The following is a 16,766-nucleotide window of genomic DNA, read 5'->3' on the forward strand; positions in this document are numbered from 1 at the left end:
ACACGCCCACACACACACACACACTCACGCGCACGCACACACACACACACACACACACACACACACACATACACACTCTCTCACACACACTCACAAACACACACACACACTCACACACAGCTGCAGCAGCATCAGCAAAATGTCTTTACAAGCGTTTTGCTATGTAACATTTACTCCAGACGATTTGTCAGTCCTTTAACTGGGTTACATTATGTATTTCATGGGTTGGTCAGAGGTAATTTTGGGGGAGGTACTGATTCTCATTACCAAAGTTTTGAATAACTAGATATGGTTTACCACAAGTCGAAGTGACTTACTTTATTGTAGAAATCATGCCTTCAATCTAGGAAATGAGCAGTTTGATTTAATGCACTTTAGTATAGATCCGTTTAATTTTAGTTGCAGTGCTTCTCTGTCTATGTATGTATGTATATGTATGTGTCGTGATGCGGTGGAATCAGGCGCTCATCAATTTTTGGGTCTATGGTGTTATTGGTTTCATCTTAAAGCTTGTTCCGTTGAAAAATATATCCATCGTAACTAGGAGTGGAGATATTTGCTATTGAAGGAGATGGGGATTGCCTGGTGTAGGAGGTAAAATTTAGGAGAACATGGCCACCAAAGTTTGGTGCCTGACTTCCAAAGCTTGAGTGTCCTTGGAAACTGCTAATTAATTACTTTTTTGTGTGACTTTGATCAAAGTTTTTCAGTAAAATCCACACAGTAATAACACCTAATCTTCGGCACTGATACGACCTTATTGGGTTGCATGCAAATGCCATAAAACTCCTGCTAAAACTAAAATTTGTATGCTACTCTCTCGTAATACTTTTTTCTTCGGCATTTGTATGACATGTGCATTGCAAGCGCCGTAAAGCTCTCTCTAAAACTTCTTAAAAAGCGATGAATTGTCACTGTGGTTTTGTGTTTGACTTTATGACAGCCCCTGACCAAGACCAAGTCAATGACACGTCCTCGGCAACATCTGGCGATGAGGCGACAACCCAACAGACAACTCCTGATGCTCCAGCTGCTGGTGTGACCTCTGACCCACCTGGTGCAGGCCAAGCTGTTGACCCCACAGATAGTACAGGCTCTTCAAACGATCCTTTCGCAGACGCCGATGTGAGACACGTAAGTGTTGCTAGTACTTGTGCGGTCGAACCTGTTCTAACGGCCTCCCAGCGGGTGGTTGGCGGGTGCTCTGGTGTGGTTTGTTTCTTCATTCCTATCAAACGTCTATTGTCCTTATCTCCCCTTTCTTATTTTTTATGTTTGTTACTCTGTTGTAACACATCTAATCTTCTGGCGCTCATATGACCGTATGCAGTTGCGAGCGCCGTAAAACTCTTACAAAAACTAAATGGCCTCCCACATTAAACAGTCACCTAAATCACCCACTGACGGCCTGGCTTCTCCCTTCTTGTGTTTTTGACATTATAATGACACTGTCCAAGATGTCCACCTGCCTCAGACAGCCTCTTCTCTCCTCAACAGATGGTGGCGGTCTCATACAGTTTCAACTGTATTTTGTAAAATAAAAATTGACAATGTGTTTATTTACTCGTGCAAAAAAACTAACAACTAGCAAAGTAACTCATTCATATTCTGTCTATGGTATACACTTATTATAGGCTTCTTAATTTATCACTTAAAGCAAACATATATTTGTTTTTCTCTTATGCAGACAAATAAATGATATAATGCACATATACACGTGGTACATTTTCATGCAGATACATACACATCATGATACAGATACATGTACGTCATAATGCATACATATAAATGTACATCATTGCGCAGATTCCTGCACATCTTGCATGGGTGCTAAGAAAAGGCGGCAGGTTACTGTAATGCAGAGGCTTCTCCCCTTATTGATTTTTATATTTCCATTCACTGCCTTCAACCTCAATCCCAGTTAAAATTAAAAAAATCTCTGGCAGCTGTTTATTACAATGGGTGTATATGCTTATGTCGTTCAACGTCTCCTTGATGATAATGCGCTTTGAGAAAGTTTGAGAAGATTGAATTGTGCAGAATAAATGCTATTTATTACTATTATTATCTTTCTCCCACACACAGGATAATAACAAGTATTACACGTCGGACTACATGAACCCAAATCATTTTGAGCACTACTGGACCGATCTTCAGACGGCCAAGGAACACAAGACCTTGTCAGCAGGACACAGAGTTGCAGCGGTGAGTCTGAAAAAAAAAAGAAGAGATTATTTCAGGCCCCAATATGCTCATTAACGAGAAATATAATATTTTCCTTTTGATGCGATATTATTATTTTGTACAGTCCCTCCTGGTTTCTTCTTACGTAAACTTTGGTTGATTTGGGGTATATTAGTTTGGTTGAATTCAGAGTAATATATTTTGTTGTCCAGATTAATGTGCATATTTTGTTTTGGAATCTTGTCTTGCATCATCATACTATTATTTCTGGTGGCCCAAAGCTGGTTGTAGCAATCTATTTTATTTGTTAAGCAGCGTGGTGAAATCAGGCGCTCATCATTAATCAAAGTGAAGAAACTTGAAAATTTTCCGCAGGTTTGTAAATTTTTATACAATTTTCGTCTTTTGGCTCAACACAATTGTTGTAAATTTTCAGTTTCCACGGACTCTCAAGCTAAGGAAATAACTCATCTTTGGTGGCCATTTTCTCAGTAATTTTACCTCTGAAACCAGGCAACCCCCACCTCCTTCATTCTCGCAAATATCTCGAATTCTATTCAAGATAAGGGATATTTTTTTCGTCCAAAGCAAGACAAATGAACAAGCTTTAAGATGATACCAATAACTCTACATGCCCGAAATTTGACGAGAGCCTGATTCCACAGAATCTTGACACATTTCTTCACTTTCAAATTTTGAACCCCCCACCCCAACCTTCTGGCCTTTAGAGTTGTTTTCACAATTTTTTTCTTCATAATTTCTCTCTTTAATGGCTCTTTTCAGGTAATTCCTCTGAAGTTCGACTTCCGCTTTTATGGTCATGAGATAAAGAATGTTACCGTGGCAACTGGAGGTGAGAATTAACAACTGTATTATACAGTAAGATGATGTTGTTGAGTGCTGCAGATCAAGACAACTAGGAACCCATATGGCCAGGAACAGATGTAGATTATCTGAATAGAAATAGAAAGAACAGCCCCCCACTAGATCAACCACTAAACTCTGATGTGTTTTGCGAAAGGGTCAAACCATATGCAACTGCCTTCTTTTTATTCAGAACTGCTTTTAATCGGATTTTTTAGGGAGGAGGCTTTAGATTTTTTATATCTATATAACAAGAGTCTGAGTTTAGTCTGTGCTTGAAGTAATTCTGCGGACATGTATGAGGTACACAGCTTTTGGGTAAGCTAGCTGGTACATAATCAGTCGTCTGGGTGTGCAATAATAAAACATCGTTAGTTTGCCGGGTTTGTTTTTCTTTTTTGAGGGAATGTTGTTCTTTTTTAAATTTTTTGTTTGTCAGTGGTTTTTAATAGGGTTACGAGTAGATTGTTTTTCTTCTAAGGCCCTCTTTGAGTTCTATGTTCTATTTTGTCTTTGTCTAGTACAGCTTCATGAAGCTGTGCCACCCCCCCCCCCCCCCCCCCCCCCCCCCCCCAGCAATGCCACTGACTGAAGTGTCTTTAAGCCATTCCCAAAGGGGGGATATTAACATGTTCGTATGCAAAGTAGAATTGTAAATGGGCTGACTTATCAATGTCATGCTCATACTGGGCCGAAACAACATGGAGGAACTGCTGCTCGTATGAACTGCTATTTCCGAGGTGCCTTTATAGTCGAAGCAGACTTTGCACTGTTGAGGCTAGAGAGGTGAGCAGAGAAAGCCTGATTCCCCATTTGGACTCCTCTGTTGACATCCGCCCCTTGGCACTCATATGAACTTATGCAGTTGTGAGCGCCGTAAAAACCTTACTGAAGCTAAAACATGAGATTGTGCCTCTTCTTTTTGAATTGCGGATGGTTGGAGAGTGTCACTGTTTGGTACAACTTTTCTGTTATCCCTTTGATGCTTTTGTTTGTCTATGTTAATTACGGCCAGTGTGCTCCTCCTTAACTCAAGAACTAGACTTTTATAACAATAATTCTGCACAATGAATCAGAGATAGTTTGTACATTTATCAAAATAAATATTTATCACCTTGTATGTAAATGACTTTAAAGACATATTCATTAGAAATGAACTTTTATTTTTGTAGATCACTTAGCTGTGTTGTTTACGTTGCAAAATTATGCGAAAGGAAAAACCTCATGAGTATTGTTTCACTTTCAGCCCTGTAGGGGGAATGCAGAAGACATTTGTGTGATATTAAGTTTCAAAGAAAACCTTAAAGTAGCACCCTGTGAGGGCCTCAGAAATTGGGAATTTGCTCTCTTTAAAAAGGTTATTAAAAGTTTCAAAATGAGCAGTGATTGCTTTGTTCCTCTATTGATATATAAATATAGTATGGCAAGGGTTTTTCTATGGCTTCTCATGATGATGTTTTTAGCAACTTATTTTTCTGTCCCCCCCACTCACCCCTGTTTCAGGCTTCATCTACATGAGTCCTTTTCTACACCAGTGGCTGACAGCAACCCAGTACATTGCTCCTCTCATGGCCAACTTTGATCCCTCTCTCAGTGTCAATTCCAGCATCTACTATGAAAGCTTGGGTAAAATGACTCAAAAGGGAGGGGGGGGGGGGGTTGCTATGATTGAGGGAAAGATTAGTGTTTTAAGATCACTGAAGGTGATGTTCAGATTAAAAGTATGTAGTGAGCATTTCCATACTTCCAACTTGATGTAATGAACTTAAATATAATACTTTCAAGGAAAATGTTTTACTTCAGGCCAGGCAAGGTAAGATTAGATTTTTCTTTTGAGTAAGTGATTTGTTTTTGTTGTTGTTTTTTTTTACTTGAATATACTAAAAGCCTTGTGGATCATGGTCATTATGTGAGTGTGACAGTTTTTTTAAATCATGAGTTTCACAATTGTATGGAAAATCCTAAAATGTTTTTAGATTGTTACGGACAATGACTTATGGTGTTCATGCAAGTGGTGTCAAAATCTCAAGATTTTAACCATATTTTTTTTTTTTTAATCGATTATGATTGTGACAAGTTGGAATGCCACTACGTGTTGAAAGGAAGATCAGGTATCTTATTCACAAACATTTTTTTTTAAAATGGGAGCAAGCCATAGCAGAATATTCACCAGCTGGCAGCTAGTGTTGGACTTTCTTATGTGTTGCAAGTATGGTTACCATGACAGAATATTTATGTTTTTTATCAGGTTTTAGATGCAGTTACAATTTGTCCCTCAGTATTGTTTTAACTGTGATGGCTTATATTTATCTTTATCTTATAGACACACAGTTTACAGTGGAATGGAAGAATGTGATGTTGCAAGACCAACAGTCAAGTAAGTGAATTTGCCATCTTCAAAAGTGCTGTGTTGTCACGTCTGTTCATCTTGTTTCTGTCAATTGCACACGTTGATCAAACAGTTTTTATATCTTGGTGTTGATGGATCAGTAAATTACGTACTATAGAGCAGGGACTCTACACTGTGATCGTGAGGCCATTTGCCGCCTGTCACAAGATTATTTTTTACGGGTTTTTTTGTTGAGGTGTCAGCAATATAAAATTTAGAAACGATAATGTGAAGAAAACTTGAGAAAAGCACCTTAATACTTCGCAAACAAGACTGCAACCTCAGACTTTCACAAATTTAGTTGAATATCTTTCTTTGAAGGGCCTTTTTATTATACCAGGCTCCGTGTTGTTAACCCGTAGATGTAGCCTACATAACGACAACAAAACAACGATTTTTGCAAGAGTTTCGAGGAGTTTCGATCGATATTGATGCTCAGAGATTGAGGTCAGGCTTGTTTACAAGTTCTACTTTCTTTCAACAACTTAAAAAGTAGGAACTTTGTTAAAAAGTGCACATTTGTTTCTGATTTTTCTTGGATTTTGTTGAGGCCCCCCCCCCCCCCCGTCTTAAAAGTGACTTTTTGCATTCAAGAAGAGGAAACGGTGATTTCAGATTTACGTTTAACCTCTGATTTATTCTCAGTGGTAGAGTATAACACCAATAAGATACACTTTGTATCATGGTTTAACATTAATAATTTGCTCTTTTTTTTCAGAGGGACAGTTTCATTTTCAAGCTTCACTGTTCCCGGACAGCAGCATTCAGTTTGCATACAAAAGTGTAAGTTGGTCCTGTCAATGGTCTATTCTTGTACAATTGCATCTTTACATCTGAAAACTTTCAAAGTGATAGATCATATAAACAACACTTGTAATAAAGTGGCATAGGAGCAAAGAGAAAAGATTATATTTGTTTATTCAGTTGGAAGAATGATATTCAGTCTCAGCTGATGAAAGTATTTATGATGTCCAAGTAAAATGGAAACTACTTCTCAGGTGTAATTTGTGCTTCAACGTTTTTTGGTGGGTTTTTTTCAGGTTCCAAGTTTAGTTTCAAGTATCTCAAAGTCGAAACATCCAGTGAAGGCCGGTTTATCTGATGCCTACTATAATGATACCTACCTGCCACAGTATGGTTAGTATAACTGATACCTAGTTTCAAATTTGTTTTTGTGTTTCCAATAGTTTTGTTGAGGTTGTGAGATAACGAAAAGAAAAAGACAAGGAAGGAGAGTGGAAGGCACAAAGAGTTGAATAGAATACAATAACCATTCTTTACTGTCCCTCTATTTTTCTGTCTATCTGTCTTTCTTGTTTCCTAGCAATAAATGACGTCAAATACCGACACTGACTGTGGCCTAACAGACCACAGGTGTGGGTGGTTGGCAGGTGCTCTGGTGTGGTTTGTTCCTTCTTTCCTATCAAACATCTATTGTCCTGATCTCCCCTTCTTCTTTTTTAGGTCTGTTACTCTCTTGTAACACCTCTAATCTTCTGGCGCTCATATGACATTACGCAGTTACGAGCGCCGTAAGACCTCTACCAAAACTAACTAAAGCCCACAGATGCTTTGTTTGTGAAAAATTCTTCTAAAAAAATACCGCTTCACGGTCATAAGTGAAGTCATATACAGATTTTTAACCCGCTGACCATGTAGGTGCAACTATCTGCAGCAGCAAATTGGGGCATTTGTGATCATTTCGAGTTGTTTTCTTACTCGTTTCATCATGATAGCTGTCTGTGGTAGCATGCACTTCTCTTCCTCCTTGGATGTTAAAGGTCATCATTGGTTCATAATGGAAGAACTGATATTAATGTTGTTGTTGTTGTTGTTGTTATTATTATTATCATTATGACCATATAGTGTTGAAAGGGGTTCATAATCCATATCAGCTAAATATCCCATCAGATTTTGATACATGGTCTGCCCCTACCAGGTTCTCCATTTTTTTGAGTGAATTTTCATTAACTAGGGAACACTACACCTTGCTACCACAGTTACACCACCCGAAATGTTTTTAAGAACTAAGACTGATGGAATGGAAGGTTTGGTACCCTCTAATGTGACCATTGCCTCTTGTTTGATGCCAGAACTGACGCTTGGTAAAATTGTAACAGAGCCTGTCTTTACACCTGGGGAGCACAGGTCTAGCTTATAAAGGTCGTTCTGATTATATGAATTCCACTATCTTTTGTCCTAGACTAGTTTGACTAGATCAGGTCTCTTCATGTCTCAGGCTTAGTGTGATCTTTTCAGGCTACAGATTTGTTCCCATTTTTCATTATCTAGACTTGATTCTTTTATTTCATGCCCCACACATGATCCTGTCATCTCGTGTCCTGTTTTATTTCAGACATCAAGAGGAGGACCATCTACGAATACCACAAGGTGGCCCTTAACCAGACATTGATCCGAACTGGCTCTGTCATAAAAATCATTCCAGTCAAAAGTAAGTCTTCTCGCAGGTGGTACGTTGGCACACAGGCGCTGTGTTCTTGTTGTCCTGTTTATGGACTTCCCTTTTCTGCCTGCCCCATGGTTTTTGAAGTGGGATAGAATTTATGGGTGATAGTAGGGCATCACTTTTAGATCCTACTTCTTAACTGTCCCTCTTTTGTTTTATGTGTGTCTTGTCTTGTTTTATTGCCCAGTGATAAATGACCATAATCGTGTCGCTTTTGAGTCCATGAATGTGGTGTTTTATTTTTCCGTTTTGTTATGTGTGGGTGGTTGGCGGGTGTTCTGGTGTGGTTTGTTTCTTCTTTCCTATGAAACGTCTATCATCCTTGTCTCCCCTACTTCTTTTTTATGTTTGTTACTCTCTTGTAACACCTCTAATCTTCTGGCGCTCATATGACCTTATACTGTTGCGAGCGCCGTTAAACCTCTACTAAAACTAAAATTTGTTTATGTTGTTTATCAGCTGTGAGTTTTTTTCCCCATGCTCTTCTTATTCTACCCCTTCCCCCTCCACTCCCAAACACACACATACACTATCACACGCACTCACACACACACACACACACATGCACACACCCACATACACTCGTACACACACACTCACACACACACACTCACACACACACACACACATGCACACACACACACACACACACACACACACACACACACACACACACACACACTCACACACACAGAATCACCTAGGTTGGGTTGGGTTTTTTTTTAAAGTAACTTTGGTGAGGTATATCCCCTCCACTGATGGTGTCCTTTCATCTTTTATTTGAAGTTCACTTTTATGTGGCAATGTCAAATCTTCTGTTTTTCCATCAGTATGACAGTTTCTTTTCCTGCAATAGTCTTAATTGTCATTTGAATCTGTGTATCATATTTCAGGGATCACTTTTGACCTCCTGGATTGCCTGATGACCCCTGTGTTTTCTTGGTTAGCTCTCAACACCAACTTGGTTTATCACCAAATCACCATCTTGGTTATCATGACGACCAAATCACCCTTTTGATTAACCACAAAATCATCATCTTGGTTTTACCACAAAAATCACCATCTTGGCTTACCATTACCACCAAATCACCATTTTAGTGTACCATAAAATCACCATCTTGGCTACCACCAAAGCCCCATCTTGGTATATCACTAAATCACCATCTTGGTTTACCACCCGACAATGTTGTCTTCCTGCAGCATGCAACACGCTAGCTTCCTGTGACACCTGCAGTAGTCACACTGACGTTGTCTTTGACTGCAAGTGGTGTAACAAAATTGGCCGCTGCTCTGATGGCATGGACTGGTACCGCCAGCACTGGAACCTACAAGGCTGCAAAGAAACAGTATGTATGGTTCTTTGTTCCATAGTGCTTTCTTTTTGGCGGAGTCAGTTCATGGACAACCCAGTCTTTAAGCATGATGTCTGAACAGTAGAAAAAGTGTTGGTCGTAGTGAGGTATAGTTGGTATGTTCTCAAACTTAAATAGAAATGCCCTAAGAAGTTTCTTCATCAATGCAAATTAGACCGGGTTATGTAAAATTGGGTGTGTCTGGTAATACATTGATTTGAGGCACCTATGTTGATTCTAAATCTCACCTTTACATCAGCGTTAAAATGTCATGACAAAGTTTTAATAAAATATAGACATGAGACTGTTAAGCTCTTCTTCTAATTGCTCAGATGCATCATATAGTGAAGCATTATTCCATTGTTAATTGTAGGTATTGTTGGGGAAAACAAAAGAAAAGAAACATTTCTTTATATACGGTTCTAGTCTTAATTATGTTTTGTAGTTGTTTTTTATGCCTGTAAATGTGTTTTTTGTATGCTTCATTATGTATGACAGTTGATAGGCAATGTTTGTGATAATGTTTCCTTTTGATGGAAAGTTTGTATGTTTCTGTTGTTGTTTTTTTTTGTTGCAGGTGTTTTTATAATGGAATGTTGGTCTTTCCTAGATTGCATATGAATGTGATTGAGCCGTTAAAAATGGTCGAGGTGTACTGTGTTGAGTTGCATGAAACAATGGGCATGTTTGTCAGTTCTGGGTGTAATCTGTGTGGATAAACTCAATGAGGTTTTGTGTTGGGGTTAGGCTTTAGTTTAGCCAGAGGACTGTTTCCTCACTCTTACCTTTCTAGTGTAATACTTATGTGATTAGACATAATTATACCTGCTAGTTACATCTTTAACAGAGCTATAGAACAGGAAGGGTTTTTTTCTCAAAAGAGCTCCAGTACAGAGAAGTGCTTACTACAATGTATATTTTTATACATGCTGGGAGCGTACTGAAAATATCTTTGCTGTCACATACTACATTTTTATAGATGTTGAGAGTATACTGCAGAAACTTCCACTGCTGCATATCGTCGGCCTTGTGATAAAACCGTCTAACCCACAAAATATTTTTAAAACTTTTTATTGGCCCTATCGATAGTAAATCGTCCATTTCATATGCTCACTCAAAGACAGGTCTGAATTTTGTCTAGAAATGTCTTTAAAATATTAGAAATAAAACCGTATAACCCGGCACTCATCGGATTTTAGCCCGATAATACCGACTATCCCACCTGCGAGGGAGGGAATGAGGGTTGGCTGTTTTTGTAGCGCTAACAATGAGGGGCCACGTGCTACATTACCAACTAACCCAGGCTTCAACTCGTCTACGGACTTCGTTTGACATCAGATTCAAACCTTTGATAGTCCAGAATTCGCTCACGTAACTGTGTGAGCTCTCCTAAAAGGAATATTTGCATAATATTTCTTGTTGGTTTCTTTGGGGAGTTATATAGATCTAGTTGCTTCCTCTTTTTACTTAGTTTTTAATGCTGCTCATAATGTTATTAATGACTAAAACTCCCCACTGTTCCCACTGAACAATTCATCCCTTGACAATGCCAGTATTTAAAAAGCATCTTTTTGGATTTTGTTTTATATGACAGTATTTTTTCTGTCACGTGTTCTTCCTTGTCTTTGTGCTGGAAAGTCACCAAATTGTGAAGGCATTTTCCCCTATTCGGACTACTGTCTCTTCTCCTAATCATTTTTTTTCTTCGCAATTGAATGGACGAAGTCGAAAGTATTTAATTCTTTACTAACTCACTCAGAAAACAAAATGTTGGACCTGTCCAGCTCACCACCTGCCCCCAAAGATCATTGTTGTTTTAAGTGCTTCTTCTTTTTTTCACTTGCAGTGTTTATTGCAATCATTACCTTCTGAAACGTCTTTCGACTTTCTTTGATAGTTCATTTCATTTGTCTTTTGTATAGATTATTTTCTCAGTGTCATATAATGCTCTATCCTTATATTATCAGACCTTAATTTACATAACGCTATAACATTCCATCAGAGGATGCCATGCTTGATGGGTCACCTCTGACCCTCAGCGCAATGGAATAATGTGACCATGTTATAATGCACTCAAGGCCCGCTGTGGCTTCATGATAAAACCGGCCAACCCACAAAATTGAGGGTTGGTCGGTTTTATCCGGAAAAAATTTGAGCGACATAACCGTCCAACCCACGCAGTTTCATAAAAAGCGATTATTTAAGGAAAAAAAGGTCTACAGTTTTTTGGTAAAGTGTTTTTATAGGTGTTTAAAGCATTGATTTATCGTTAGATGCCTTTGTTTTGAAATAAAACAGTTTTTTCCTTCTCCTGTAAAATTTACCCTGCTGGGGTTAGTCAGTTTTATCACAAGGCAGACGATATGTTATGTATGATCAGAATGTATAATTGAAAAACTGTCAACAGCCTTATTGACATTTTTTTATGCCTATACATTGTTATACAGAAACTACAGGGATCTTGTCATGTGAATATTTTGAACACTGTAAAGAAGAAAGCTCCTCATGAATATTAAAATGAATATGTGGAAGTGCTCTAACAGTTTAAGTATGAAGACAATACAGAGAGACACATTCAACAATGTTGATTTCTCTCCTGGCAGAAATTTTATCGCCCTTTCCTGTTGATACTGTTTCTATAGTAGTTTGGTCTGCGGTGTTCCTGACATTATGGTTTGAACATGTGGTGTCACAAAGTCAGAGTATATAGGTTCACATGTGATCAAGAACATTATGTGTTCCGTTCCTATGCAGCAGGACTCTATCCCAGCCTAAACCTGGATACACAGATATGATGGATGTGTATGAAGTGTTCTGAATGTAGGGAACACACTTTGCCTATGTCATGATGATAAACTCTTCCAATTTATTTATAAGAGCAAACAGGTATAAGTTCCTCCACAGCACTGGATATACTTACTTATCAAGCGTGGAACTCACCTGGTTCTCCAGTTGTGCTCACTGTGTGCATTTTGTTGGTTAGGAGGTGCTCGTGTCTTCAAGAGATGTCAAAGAAACAGATGAAGCCGTACCGAATTTATGTGTGATGCTCAGCCTTATGTGTGTGTGTGTGTTTGTGTGTGTGTGTGTTTGTGTGTGTGTGTGTGTGTGTGTGTGTGTGTGTGTGCGCGCGCATGTGCAAGTATATGTTTCTTGGGTGGCAGAGTCGAGAGAGTGTGCTGTTTGTTCTCTAGTGTTGTATTTAAGATTAATTGTTTTTCATGTGTATTTGTTTGTTTGCTATTGTGGTGACTTGAAAAGAACATAGCAGGAAGGCTTTTGCAGAGATCCAGCCAGTGAAGGAAACTAAGGTCCTTGTTATCTTTTCATGTCTGTCATCTTGCTTTTTCCTCCGAACTTGAATCATTGTCTTAATGGAATGATAAAGTTCTTCACTTGTACACGCAAAAGACATGGATTATATTTCCAGGTGAAGAAATTATTTTATTAAGTTTTGTCGGCTGGGATGCTGTTGCTGCTATCCACTCTACGTGGGTTAATCTCAACAGGCAGTGTCAAGGCAGCCTGTCTGTTAAATATTCCTATGTATGTCGAAAGGGGCATGAAGCATTTACAATCATGTTGAGCTCAGAATTATCTCTATTGTTTCATATACCCTTTTATCCAAAGTAAGTCTTTTCCCCCTTTTCAAATTCTAATTCTGAACAGGCAGTTAAGATTAGCAAGTTGGTTACATTATGGTTGTCAAAGCTTTATTCCTAGGAAAGCTATGCCCACTCTGTGAAAATTTTTACAAGGATTATTAAGTCATTTTGGTTCAGCACTTTATTTACAGCAAAACAGGGATTGGTTGTGATGGTGTCTATCACTGATGTCATTAAGGGAACTGGCTTTTTAGTTTTGAAAACTGTTGATTTTGTCAAATGTTTTCCCAAGAGCACCTCAGATGTGGAGGAATGTCCGGAGGTTACAGCAAAAGGCTTTACACCCACCACTGTTGTGCAGCTCCCAAGTGAATTGACCACTAAGCTCCCCATAACAGCTGCGCTTCCCACCAAGCTTACAACTGCACAGAAACCTGAACTTACAAGTTGGTTTGCGAGGCCTACATTTAGGCCACGGCCGATGAAGACCACATCTAGGCCACCGACGATGAAGCCTACATTTAGGACCACTATTAAGCCTACCACCAGACGTTCAGCTACAACTAAGCCTCTGACCAAATTCCCACCAAAACAGATGACCACAACCAAGACGGATCCAGGCAGATTAGACTCAGATTCAGTCTATATGTGTGCTGTAAGTGTACAGTCACCGCTTTGCCCTGGGCAGCCCCGGATCCCCTGTGTTTGTCAGGAAGTTGGTTGATATCAGACAGATTTGTGTCCTCAACATACTCTTCAAATTACTGATCAGTCCTCTTTGGCAGACTGTTGTGTTCACAATTTTAAAAATTTTTGGACGCAGAGAACCATGAGCTGGCGTGGTTTAAAAACCTTGATGTCCCACCTCTGTGATATTATACGTTAATGTTCCACACTTGCTTTTTAACCAGTTTACTACTTTTCTAACTTCAAACCCCAATAATGTTTCATAGATGTGAAATAACTTGTGTGTTAGAAAAATGGAGCTGAGCTACTCAAAGTAATGCTTTAGCTTTTCGGGATGGAAAAAACTATAGACTCTGTGGTGTTCCTTTGTAACACTAGCGTCATTTACTCAACACGCTCTCATTCACTTTTCTGTGCACATTGACCATAACTTCTGCTGCATCTTTTAACCCTGTAATATGCCTCTGAATAGATTGCTCTTGATTGCTGTGACACCCAACAAACTGACTTAAGCGCTCATGAAATTAAAGATTTAATTGTTACCCGGTGTCAATGACAATTGTCTTATATAATGGGAAATAAAACTACTTTGTAACAAATGCTGAGGCCTCTTTGAATTTAAAAAAATGTAACATTTATGAAGTTTGCCATATTACTGCGGAAAGATGAAAAAGTCGGAAGTGGCAAAAATTGTGAGAAATCCCCTTTTTTAATAGCCCAAGATTTCCACATAGATTCCTCTTTCTAATTAAGCCTACTCCAGGAATGAGGTGAGATTGTCAGTATTGTAGATGAGAACCTCAGTTGTAAGATGCCCTCAAGAAGATGGTAGCAAGGAGCAAAATGGGGTGGTGAAAGCTATCTTCAAACAGTTTGTATTCATGGAAACAATTGTGGATAAAGATAATTTCTCCTGACTGCTGAATAACAGATGACATGTTTGGGGCTCAAAAATGGTTATGGCAACTTACCAGGAAAGGAATTTAGTAAATGGCAAACTGCTTCAGAAAAAGTGTTTTAGGTTTTTAGGGCTGTGAGGTTGAATTGGAAGCTTAAGTTTACAGTTTTACCTTCCCCAAAATGTGGATCTTCAAAGAAAGAGGATGGCATCACCAATGTTCTAAGATTTAAGATTTATTTTGGATTAGTAACTTTTCAAAGTCCTTAAGAGCGCCCTCCCCCCTCCCCCCCGAAAAGTCTCTTTGCGTGTATCTCAAGGAGTGTACATCTTTATTTTACTAGTTTTTGTTCACCACTACTCTTGATTTTCGTAAAACTCTGGAAATTGTGTCTTGATATACAGTTTCGCTTTTCATGAAGACTTGTGTGATGCTTTGCACCACTATATTTGAACTGCTCTGTAATTCCTTATTCTCTCGCACTGTTTTTCAAGAAATAATGCTTGACATTGGTATTTACACATGTTGCATTATTTATGTACTTATATTTGTATTGGATTACCTGGATTGCTGTATAGTCTGGGTGAACTTACCTGTGCGAATGTCATGATATTTCAGCTCTACAGCCTGGACTTTGCCCTTCTCTTGGAGCCTGCAAGCGTTCTCTCACACCCTGAGAGTGCACAGTCGACAGACTTCCATATTAAGAATTTGCCACCTAGATGCTTTCAAGCTGCTTTTGTGTATTTCATTCTTAGAAACCATATGTATCCGTTTATCTTGTTTATAGCATACAGCTGATTCTGAAGTTTGTTCAAGCCTTCCCACTCCCACCAAGCCTATTGTGGACCCACACGACACTAGCATGTATGACATGGTCAAGTGTTCAGTAAGTACAGACAAGTAGAGCAACACTTTGTCTCCTCCTTGCATCACTCGCTCACGCGCCAACCCCACTCCATAAACTGCTGTTCGTGGCTTGGTTTATTCACTCACTTCTTTTTTTTTTTGTAGTACTACCTTACTGGCCAGCATAATTAGTGGATCACTCTCTTGTCTTGTATTGACAGCTTTTTTTAAAAATTAGCCAAAGTCCAGAGTACTTTTAAGAAAAACATGAGGGGGGGGGGGGGGGGGGTAAATAACTATTCTATTATATTGTTTTATATTTTCAAAGTTTGTAAATGAAGCATTAGACCTCTGAAAGATACTCTATACCTCTAAAATTTGATTCCATCATTGTTTGCATGTCTCGTGATTTAAGGCCATTTGAGTTAGTTTTGGTTTACTGCAATAATCTGTTAAGGAAGTGCATGCTTATTATTGATTTTCTAAAACTAATGAGGTTCCCTGAAAAAAGTTATTTTCTTAATTGATAAGTTCTTAGTGATTTTTTAAAAGAACTTAGTCACCTCTAATAGAGTAGACTTAGTGAAAATAAGGAAAGATTGCACTGGTAGAAATATTTTAAAATAAACAAAAGCACTGAACTTAGTATTTGCAGGTATCATAATCACTGAATGTGCACAGGGGCATTTGAAGGCCGTATACATTGTTATAGCCATAAATTGTTGTTACCTTTATCAACTTTTATATATTCCTTTCCTTTTGTTATCACGAAAATACTTTTTGTGTGCATTCTTTGCAATGAGTTTATCTTGAGTGATACTACATTTTCTCTCTCGCCTTTTACCTATTTATTTCATGTGATCTTATTCCTTTTCTGGCAAACTTTTTTATTTGTTGCCTTTTTTATTCTTCCTGTGTGTCTCTGTTTTCTGGCAGTTGTTACTTCAATATTAATTTTTTCTTTATATGCTTTGTAATTTGTACTCAAATAATCCCAACTGTTACCACCTGGACCATGTTGTTCTTTTTCTTTTGTGCTTTGATTTGTACTATGGAAGTTGAACTGTAGTGGAAGAGTGTGGCAATATACACTAGCTTATCTGTAAAGCTTCTCTATTTGTGCTATTTAAAAAAAGAACCCCCCAAAATACATTGTAGTTATGGTATGAAAATGTGAAAGGTGGAGCCTCATTTACTGGAAAAGGGACAAAACCCAAAGAAAATACTAACAACATTGCCAGCATAATGGCACATGCAAACACTCATTCGCTTGTACTCTCTCTCTCTCTCTCTCTCTTTTTCTCTCTCTCCCTCTCTCTCTCTCTCTCTCTCTCTCTCTCTCTCATACACACACACACTCATTCGCTTGTACTCTCTCTCTCTATCTCTCTCTCTCTTTCTCTCTCTCTCTCTCTCTCTCTCTCTCTCTCTCTCTCTCTCTCTCTCTCTTTCTTTATTTCTCTCTCTCTT

General features: G+C 38.6%; 1 protein-coding gene across 3 annotated transcripts in view; it reads left to right on the forward strand.

The window, feature by feature from the left end:
• The window catches only part of LOC101847548 (plexin domain-containing protein 1), a gene marked incomplete in the record, with an annotated part of 100,515 nt that overhangs the window by 68,729 nt on the left and 15,020 nt on the right, over positions 1–16,766 (forward strand). For 2 of the 3 annotated variants that reach the window (XM_005090407.3, XM_005090408.3), the window contains 10 exon segments: positions 944–1,134; positions 2,086–2,205; positions 2,968–3,037; positions 4,552–4,674; positions 5,372–5,425; positions 6,156–6,220; positions 6,478–6,574; positions 7,794–7,889; positions 9,105–9,250; positions 15,238–15,336. In XM_005090407.3, coding sequence (XP_005090464.2) covers positions 944–1,134; positions 2,086–2,205; positions 2,968–3,037; positions 4,552–4,674; positions 5,372–5,425; positions 6,156–6,220; positions 6,478–6,574; positions 7,794–7,889; positions 9,105–9,250; positions 15,238–15,336 — 1,061 coding nt within the window. 3 annotated transcript variants of the gene reach the window in all.

The sequence above is a fragment of the Aplysia californica genome, unplaced genomic scaffold (assembly GCF_000002075.1).
Source record: "Aplysia californica isolate F4 #8 unplaced genomic scaffold, AplCal3.0 scaffold00016, whole genome shotgun sequence".
NCBI classification, from domain to species: domain Eukaryota; kingdom Metazoa; phylum Mollusca; class Gastropoda; order Aplysiida; family Aplysiidae; genus Aplysia; species Aplysia californica.